The sequence below is a fragment of the Poecilia reticulata genome, linkage group LG2 (assembly GCF_000633615.1).
Source record: "Poecilia reticulata strain Guanapo linkage group LG2, Guppy_female_1.0+MT, whole genome shotgun sequence".
NCBI lineage: Eukaryota > Metazoa > Chordata > Actinopteri > Cyprinodontiformes > Poeciliidae > Poecilia > Poecilia reticulata.
In genome coordinates this window covers 33,257,948-33,268,079 of record NC_024332.1, presented here as the reverse complement: position 1 = coordinate 33,268,079, position 10,132 = coordinate 33,257,948, and the positions used below count along the sequence as shown (strand labels likewise).

At 38.2% G+C, this 10,132-nt stretch overlaps 1 protein-coding gene across 2 annotated transcripts in view; it reads left to right on the top strand.

The window, feature by feature from the left end:
- Positions 1-10,132, top strand: part of myo10l3 (myosin X, like 3) — a 68,917-nt gene that overhangs the window by 16,521 nt on the left and 42,264 nt on the right. For both annotated transcript variants that reach the window (XM_017303500.1, XM_008403966.2), the window contains exon 2: positions 791-889. In XM_017303500.1, coding sequence (XP_017158989.1) covers positions 791-889 — 99 coding nt within the window. The remainder of the gene's footprint in view (positions 1-790; positions 890-10,132) is intronic.

The following is a 10,132-nucleotide window of genomic DNA, read 5'->3' as shown; positions in this document are numbered from 1 at the left end:
TATATATAGAGTTTTACGGTGTGTCTGAACCAGCTTTCCACATCTAGACACAACACATTCAATTTCTTCTCTGTAAAATGGCACAAACTAAGTCCAAACTGACATTGTCCATAGACATTAACTCTTAAGTATGTTTCACGTCTATATTACAGTGGAAAGTTTAATGTGGGAAATATAGATAGGAAAAGGTTGAGCAGGTAAAAACCTGAAAAATGAGATAGAGTGCAGAAAAAAGTTTAAAAGTAGGATTTCATTTCTGTCTCTAAGACAATTCACAAATCAAGATGGATTCTGATTAAACTAATTTGTTTTGTTCATTTTTGTCAGTTAATTTATTTATTCACTATAAWGTAAATAATAGCTAGGATTACTTTAATACACTAGCAAAAATGTGTAAGTTTAATGTTCAAAGTGTTCTTAAAGGAAATAATGGAGATATATTTCATTTTTACTGGTTATTACTAATATAGCTGCTTTGGGGCTTGTAATCTTATATTTTCCTCATAAACCAACTGTAAGTCAAAGGTTTAATCTTTGAAGCTYCTTTGACGATAGTTTGGATGAATCGAAGCCGTAGCCTAGCAGTTGTAGTAAAATGTCTGACGTGACCTAAATCTTTCCTTAAACACCCTTCGGTGTGTCAGATTTGTCCTGTGTAAGTGTGGGAATAAAAAAAATACAATCAGAAGATATCATTCTTAACATAATTTTATGCAAAAATCCCTAAAACTTTAAGGTCAGASGCTGTGTGTATATGTTAAGTATATTATGTTGTTTTTTTGTGTTTCAGGGAGCCCGCGTCTGGCTGAGACATAAGGAGCAGCTCCTTCCCTCCACTGTCAGCTCTTCTGATGACTTGTCCCTGGTTCTCACATCTGACTACGGGAAGGTGAAATTATTTTTTTCCCTCTTCATATCTTGCTGCTTAATGACCTGGTCCACTTGCAATATGGCTTGCAAGAAGTTATTTCAAGTCCACCACAAAGCAAAAATGCACCTTAACRTCCAAGCTGGAGCTTCAACGCATTGTGTGAATGAASCATTTCCGCTCAGTTTTGTTATAATGTGAGGAGGAAATTACCCATTGTGCATGTGTGCTTACTGAGCTGATTGTTTTACTGTATGTGTTTCATTTGATGGCTCTGCAGTGCGATCAACACCTTTTGTAAGTAAGTAAGAATGAYAGGAATGAAGTCCCACTGACAAGTCATTGAGCTGAGCTTATCTGCCTGGCAGTGTGCAGCAGTCTTTGTGTCTGGAGGAAATCCTGTTTGAGACGAAGACTCACAGAGAGAAGTCTGTATGTCAGATGCTGCAAATCAGAAGAAGTCAATAACAAGTTTGCTGGGTTTTTTTTTTTTGTGCAAAGTGCAATTAAATGCATAATAGTCTACGAGTTTTCAGATTCAGGTTAAAATGACTTCTGTTCACAGGATTTTGTTCACRGGAGTACCATATGGCCATGATGCYAACAATTGTCCTAAGCCGACTGTAAGTTAAAGGTTYTTTCACTATTTCTAAAGTGATAGAAAAAGTAATATGAATGGTGGGAAAGTTTGAAGTATCAAGAACCAATGTGTGGAAATACAACTACAGGCATAGATATTCTTGCAGTAATGGGTTCAGTTTAGTCCAGTTAATGTTATTTATATAGCACTGGTTCACAAGAAATGCATCCCCCTCCACCCACTATCTAAAAACAATTATTCAGATCAGTGAAATTTGCTCATGCTGTGACAAATTCACRGAAATTTCTCCTCACTTTTATCCATTTTCAGTGGCGCTWCAGATAAAAAGAAATACGGGAAAAAAGCATCGGAAACCGTTCAAATGTTGAAGACCGCTTACAAGGATGATGTGTCAAGCTCAAGTTTACTYGTGGTTCACCCGCTTTAAAAATGGTGAAATGTCAATTGATGATCAACCGCTTTTTTTCCCGAAGCAAAACTTCACAGCCGCGCGCTGCTCATAAAACTTCTCCATGAAGAAAAACAACGGCTGAAAAAAAGCACCTCTTCCAAGAAAATTCACTGCGGGTAGACGAAACCTTCCACATCACCGCCGCTTGGCACACTGATTGAGAAGGCGTGGTTGAACACATAACTAGCGGCAGAATCATGTATTACGAAAACTGCGCGTTCAGCAGCGTCATTCTGGAAACTTTTGAGTACCCCCTCGTATTAACAGCTGACATTAGTATATTTTGAAGTACTGATTTGAGCCCCAAAGTGGGGTCTTACTCCTAACTTTGGGAAGTACATTCCTGATTTTTGGGAGGGATATTTAGAAAAGAAATTCACAGACTAAATGCACCCCACTATACTTTTCCTCTATCACATTAATATGCAGCCTGTCACTGACCCAGACTGTTACCTCAACATGCTATTAAACATTAACCTTCATGCCATGCCAGGGAATTGTGGTGTGTTGAGCTTCAACAACTTCCTCTCCATTGTCGTCCAATACTGACACAATGTCTGATTATCTTCCACTTTTTGACCCATCTCTGTTTGTTCAGTGCGTAAATATTACTTCAAAGAAAACGACCACAACATTTTGCTTTAATAACCACGTGGGAGTTTTGTTTATTCAGTCCAAGATGTTAACCTTCTGGTCGCTGGCAAAAGTTGGACACTGAACTTCCTGAATAACACATTCCAGTTTGTTTAGTGAGACACAAACAAAGTTGTTAATGACTTTTTGACCGCCATCGAGCCTGTGGGTGACATCCCAGCGTTGGGGCTAATCCTGGACAACAATAGATCAGTACTATAAAGAGGAAGGTTTGGTATCTAGCCCGGAAACAGGAACAGGAATTTCACTCTGAATACACAGATCACAGAAGAGTGGATCTCAGGAAACATCAGTTCTGACTATGTACTCCCAACTAYATATTTGGTTATATCGTAGCTCCGAGACGACTTAGATCTGGCACATACTGCACCAGCTTGTTGCTTTATGGCTACTGAGAGCATCGGTACCCAAAAACAGGACTCTGGTAGCACCATTTGCCAGAAAACAAAACATCTTTTGTCCAAGACTGGAGTAGAAGTTTTCATGAACTTGACAATGAACTGTTTTTGGAATAACCTCAGTGGAGGTGTGAAGTACTCTACTGCAGAACACATGGCTGCAGACTTCTACACATGCATTGACAGAGTAATAAAAATGTGGATAGCATTGTGAGCTACTTACCCTGTTCACTGCAATCATTTTTGACAGCCTGCCAAAGTCACAGCTCCATATGACAGCTACAGGGGATTCAARGGTTCTAGGTGGGCTCATCTAAACACTTGATGCAATCAACATCTGAAAATCCCAGCAGTWTCCAGACATAGGTCTTGCATAGCCTACCTTCAACACTAGCTCTGGTCCATCACGGCCTCCTTTTAAATGGAAAATAAAAACCTCTACCTGGRGACCCATTTTGTATACTAATAACATTATCATCCAACACTTATAGCCTACTTTATGTTTGTTTTGTTCTTCCCTAATGGTCTTGATCACATAACCTGTAGCTTACAATGCCTGATTATCTAAAACAGCTGCTCTCATTCACATATGGTAAAGTTTTTTTTGCGCAGAAGGCAAAACTTGTTCATTTGGAACACATGTTTAATTGCAGTCACTTGTAAAACACTCTAACTTTGTATTTCCTGTGGTTTTGTTCAGGCAAATGAGCTGATGTAAACAAGAGACACCATCTGTGCCGTTTTTCTGGCCATAATGAGAGATACTTAACATGATGTTAAGTAAGTAATATGTGTTTTGTAAACAAAAAACATATTACCAAGCACATCTTTTTCTCCCAACATACTCGCTCTCTCTCTCTTTCTTTTGTGCACTTTAAATTCACTACTGAAATCTCTTGCTGTGAGATGCTTTGAGTGAACATTAGTTGTGGAGAATATCTGAACAAGATGCTATTATTTTATTCTTACGAGGCGAACCCATTGATCTCAAGTGGCTCAAATTCTCACTCAGCTGCACATAAACAAATTATCTGTGTTTGTCACTCTGCTGGTAAAAAAAACTGAAGCATGCATGCTTGGAAGCTGGTTAGTCATGTACTGTAAATACGTTATTGCACAGTAGTTGTGGTAATGTGCTGCATTCTCAGCCTTGGGTATCCAGGCAGGTTCGAATATAAAATGATTAAGAGAACCAGAGCAAACTTATTCATCCATGCGGCATTCTGGGATGCTTTATGATTTGGTGAGTGGTGAAAATATCTGGAGTGTGAATGGGCGCAGTAGAAAAGAATCTCAAAACCCTGAGTTAGGACCCTAAACTCTTAACGGTGGGTTAATGTTGATGTTTCTGTGACAGGAAGTGGGRTTTGGGGAGGGACTTTTGAATCTGACCTGGTACTGGAATGTCTCGTGTGATTGCAACATCTGAGCAGAGCATTTTGGTTATCAGGCCAAACATATGGACTCCCCTGCTGCTTCCAAGTAAAAAGATTCTGTAGCGAGAATGAGAGGAATGCAAGACTGAACAACAGCTCGTCTCCATCTTCAGGATCCTCCACTGACCTCATGTGATCCTCTGTTCCTGATCTGGCATTTTTCAGAGATTTATCAGCACTTTGGGAACCAAACAGAGTTCTATAGAACCAATGTTCTCAGTAAAGTCCTGACATTGTGTACTGTATGTCTAGACGTTAGTGAGGAACTTCCTTGAACCATGTCAGAGGTGAGGTCTTTTTTTTTTTTGTCCCAAGTGTTAACTCAAAGGGGTTTGTGAATGTGAAGATAGAGGCCTCTGCCTTTAGAAACAGACCTAATCCCTTTCAGTTACCATGCATGTCTAGTGAGGCCGGATGGCACTGACTCTTACCCAGCTGGATTAACAGTATGTGTATTATTCTCAAAGTAGTTTGCGTTAAGAAAAGAAAAAGCAAATGAGTCGCCTAAAGAGGTATTGTAGGTGATGTCTTTTTTATCCCGTTTAAAGGCTTTTTCATAAAAGTTACGTAATTTGATTACACCTAAATAATAATAATAATTGCTTTTTCATGTCCAAAAACAGTTTATAATTTTAATTATATGTTATTTACATCATACTTGGTCTCAATTAAAGATGTTTGTATGCTTTCAATTTTAATTTTTTTTCATAGTCCTCTAGCACACAGTTTGTGGTTAAAATGGATCAYTGAAGGCCCCCTGCCTTAATCACTCTGTTGAGTCTTTATGTCCACTCATGACTAAAGCGACAAACTTATTTCTTGCGTCTGTCTTTCTAAACGTGTTGGTAAAAATGTAAACAAAATGTTTTCTGTGGCAGTTTTTATTGTATTTTTTTACCGTCATTATTTGTTTCTTACACACTCCCTCCATCTTTTCATTTTCCTCCGGGGTCTGGRTGGGATTCCCTTTGCAGCAGATGGATTCACTGTAAGACAGAGGGCAGTCARAAACACTTTTAAAAATCAAAAAGGAARACAAARAAAGAAAGACTGTGTTTGTTAGTGTTTGTGTCTGTCCACGTGTCCCACATAAAGGGCTGAATTTATAGGAAGCATGTCTGAGCAGAAGAGCCTGACTCCACCTACAGTATGTGTGAATATTAAGTGGGGCTGGGTGAACAAAGCAGCAGCAGCAGCAGGGTGGGGCTTCAGAGGAGAGCGAACAAAAGGACAAAAACATCACCGTCTCCAAAAAAGTTTAAGTGCACTGGAAGCTCCAATTTCAAGAATTTWGTTTTTATTGAGGCGCAGCTGTAGATTTTTGCACAGTTTATTGCATTTTAACTTGTTCTGGAAGTGTATGTTGTAAAAAAATCAAACCAGTAACAACAAACATGCATACGTTTTMTAATTACCTCTAGTTACCTGTAGTGCTACAGCTTAAAATGTTTTGCTTATTTATTGTTTATCAAAAACAAACAAAAAAAGATGACTAAACTGCTAAAGGATGTTAATGCACAATATAGATGCTGAAGGTAATAGAAAATAGAGGAAATTATTATTTATAAATAAATGTATTTACCATCCATTTTCTTACACCCTTGTCCCTCAGTGGGGTTGGGAGGGTTGCTGGTGCCTATCTCCAGCTGGCGTGCCAGGCGAGAGGCTGGGTGCACCCTGGACAGGTTGCCAGTCTGTCGCAGGGCAACACAGAGACACACAACCTCATGTTTTTGGACTGTGGGAGGAAACCGGAGTACCCGGAGAAAACCCATGCATGCACAGGGAGAGCATGCAAACTCCATGCAGAAAGACCGGGGCTGGGAATCGAACCCAGAACCTTCTTGCTGCAAGGCAACAGCTCTACCAACTGTGCCACTGTGCAGCCTTTTATTTACCATATATTTAGAAATAAATATATACACAGTTCATAAATGATTAGATGCTGAATTTTTCTCCATTTTTACAGAATTGTCTCTTTGTTTTTGAATATTTAAATCATAATTTTGATCAACACAAGCTAACCCCTCCGAGTCTGTTAGTTTCACCTAACTTTACAAACATGTCATTTTCTGTCACGTGTGCAGCCACGTCCTCTGCAGCGGAGGTTACCAGCTTTCCAGTGTCAACACAGTTTGGAAAGAATCGAACGGTGCAGTAAACAACTCCACCACYCAATCCTAAATCACATGTAGTTGTAAATGGCCTGAAGCAATCTCTGGCTGCTACTACACCAACTCTGATTTCAAACGCTCRTCTAACTTGTGACATGTGGGTAGTTCTCAAAGAGCTAATTAAATTATTTTTTTTTTTACAGTTGGATTTGGGTTGCACATGTATTTGTTTGTAAACTGCTGGTAGAACTAGTTATTATAGTTCTAACAAAACATTTTCGCTTGTTGAAAATCACAATTTAAAAGATCCCGTCCTGTTCAATAAATGAGATATTGTCAGTGAACTGTATTAAGATAAAGAAGAACTATTAACAATCTACAGTAACTGAGTTCAGCAACCCATCTCACTGGGCCGTAACCCACAGTGAAACTAAGACCCCTCTAAGGCAAAACAGAGAAAAATGAAACCCTTTTGATGTTGGAAATTCCAGCTCGACTTTCCACGAATGTTATCCCTGATGTTTTGGACATGTAACAGTCCCTGAGGGGTCGCACTGTGAAATCTGAACAGTGGCGTTTTTTAGGGGTTTGCACTGTGGTCTAGAGACATTTTCACACACAAAGTGYTGTCTCTTATAAAAGCTGGTTATAAAGTATTCTACTTTAACTACAAACATTAGCCTGACTTCTTTCTTCTAAAGAAGGAAGTCATTTGAATGTCTTGAACCTTGTTTTACATTTTATCACGTCCACTGCTGCTGCCAATGTGTTTTATCAGGATTTTATGTGGTAGACTAACACAAAGCAACACATAAACTTAAAAGCAAATAGATATTTTTAAAAATTATTACAGATAAAAATCTGAAAAGTGTGGTGTGCATTTACATTCAGCCCTCAGGAGTCAATGATTTTGTCTTTTGATGTTTGTCTCTACCAGCTTTGCACATCTTTCTGTTCATTSTTGTTTTTTGAAATTACTCAGACTCAGTCAGATTAGATCAGCAGGTTCTGAGAATATCASTCCACAAGTTGTACCACTGACTCTCGGTGGGATTGAGGTGTGGACTTTGACTGGACCATTCCTACACATGAAAAGGCTTTGATCTAAAACTTTACATGGCTCATGCTGTAGATTAAGGGTCATTGCTCATTTTAATAGTAAATTGCTTTCCCAGTCTTTAGTTTTTCAATTTAAAATTTTCTACCAGTAGATTGAAACATACCTAATTCACATTTTCTTTTTTTGTGTGACATTTTAAAAGTCTGCTCAAAATGTTCAATACAGTTTAATGGAAATATAACTTAACTCACACACAAGTGGATCCTTTTTACGAAGGCAATTGGATGCCCTAGACTTTATCTGAAGGCATCATAGTAAAGGGGACTGACATATGTGTGCCACACTTTTCAGATTTTCATTTAAAAAGAATTTAAAGCAGTGTGTCATTTTCCTTCTACTCCACAATTAAGCACCTCTTTGTCTTGCAATATTGCATACAATTCTATTAAAATGTCAGTGTTGTTTTGTTTTAATGGAGAAAATGTGAACAAGCACATGGGGTGAGTATACTTTAACAAGCTGTTGTTCCTCCCTTATGAGTGCCGTGAAGGAGTAGACAACATTGGTGGGCTTCATGGTTGTTTCCTGTTCATTTGTCTTCCTGTCAGCTAGTTTTATGAAGCAATAAGTTTAATATATAAGCAAAGTTGTTGTGCGTGCAGAGAAATATTCAGGAGTCATCTGAGTCTCTACTACTTATTCCTGAAACTTGAGCTNTGTCATTTTCCTTCTACTCCACAATTAAGCACCTCTTTGTCTTGCAATATTGCATACAATTCTATTAAAATGTCAGTGTTGTTTTGTTTTAATGGAGAAAATGTGAACAAGCACATGGGGTGAGTATACTTTAACAAGCTGTTGTTCCTCCCTTATGAGTGCCGTGAAGGAGTAGACAACATTGGTGGGCTTCATGGTGGTTTCCTGTTAATTTGTCTTCCTGTCAGCTAGTTTTATGARGCAATAAGTTTAATATATAAGCAAAGTTGTTGTGCGTGCAGAGAAATATTCAGGAGTCATCTGAGTCTCTACTACTTATTCCTGAAACTTGAGCTGAAACTAAGAGCAAACTCTTGCCTGTTAGCGTTTTCTATCCTCATCTTTGCTGCTGGTGAACCCAATGCCACTTTATACTTGAGAACTGTAAGGAATGCTGACAGACAGTGGAAGTATCATCAAGTCTATGTGGTTTGTTTGATACTGTGTTGGGTTAAGAAGAAGCGAATTAAAAATCTTAGTTCTGTTGCAATTTCTTCCCACATAAATGGATAAAAACAATGTAATTGTGCTCCCTTTTTTAGGCAGCCCAGGATAATGATGATTAAATCCGACATATTTCCAAAGAAAAGCAGATGGTTTTATGTGCARATAATTTTCATTCTCAAATAAGGAATTGAGAGATTTTGGTGAATGGTTACATTTACGAGCAACAGAAGGATTTAGGCATTAAAAGAAACTCACACGGGTTTCTGCTGCTGAACCAATCCCAGTTAATATCTGAATCCGGTTAATGTTAACAGAAAATACATCACTGTCTATCTACCATGTTCTCTGTTCATGTTACTTTTCACTCCAAGTCTCTTTGACTCTATCCAAATTGTTTCACAACATTTCCTTTGCTTTAATAACTCACGACTCCACATCAAACCAAAACATCTCTGAGCACCGACTAATAGTTGTTTATTGGAGTCAGATAATTCCTTACTCCTTCAATCTATGCTTCGATTCCTAGTAGATTATGGAAAATATTTTTAATGATCTAAGCAAGTGTAAAAYGACCCAGTGGTAGTACAATTTGACATGTGGTTCATAAGAAACACCTCATAGCAGACAGATCTTTTTGCATGAGGCGGGTTAAAAAGAGATCAAAACTATGAAATGACAAAATATTAAAATGACCAGAACATGCCGTTATACAGTAAATGCTACTTTTAGCCACAGCAATTGTTCTGTTCAATTTTTGTTGAAAAGATCATTCCTCATCATCAGACTTCAACACTAATATTTTATCAATGCCAAGTCATGTAAGAACGTAGGTTTTTATAGCAGCACTATTTGTCTTATGAGCCTTGGTTTGCAAAAAAACCCCAATTAAATCGAAACATGTTTTTGTTTTACAGCTATTCTTCCAGGCATCTGTTTTTATTAGTCACTTGGGTTCTGCTGTGATTCTGGGCCATTTTTGAGGGTGTGGAGTTGGATCAGATTGTGGATGGACATGATCTGATCTAGATCTCCCAGTTTATGCTGGATAAATGAGATCACTCCCACAGGCCACATTTTCCCCCATTTTCTGAACTGTGTTAATAACAAAAACATTGAGCAACTCACGATATTGATTTTGTTGTGATTAATTTTCTTCAGCTCACGTCCATTTTCCAATTGACCTATATTTTTTATTACCGTATTTTCTGCACTATAAGGCGCACCTTCAATGAATGGCTTATTTTAAAACTTTTTTCATAGTTTCATGTAGCGTCTATTCTATGCGCATAATAAGGCGCATAGAATAGACGTGACCTATTTGTTCCGTACTCTACAAATGTGGATGTG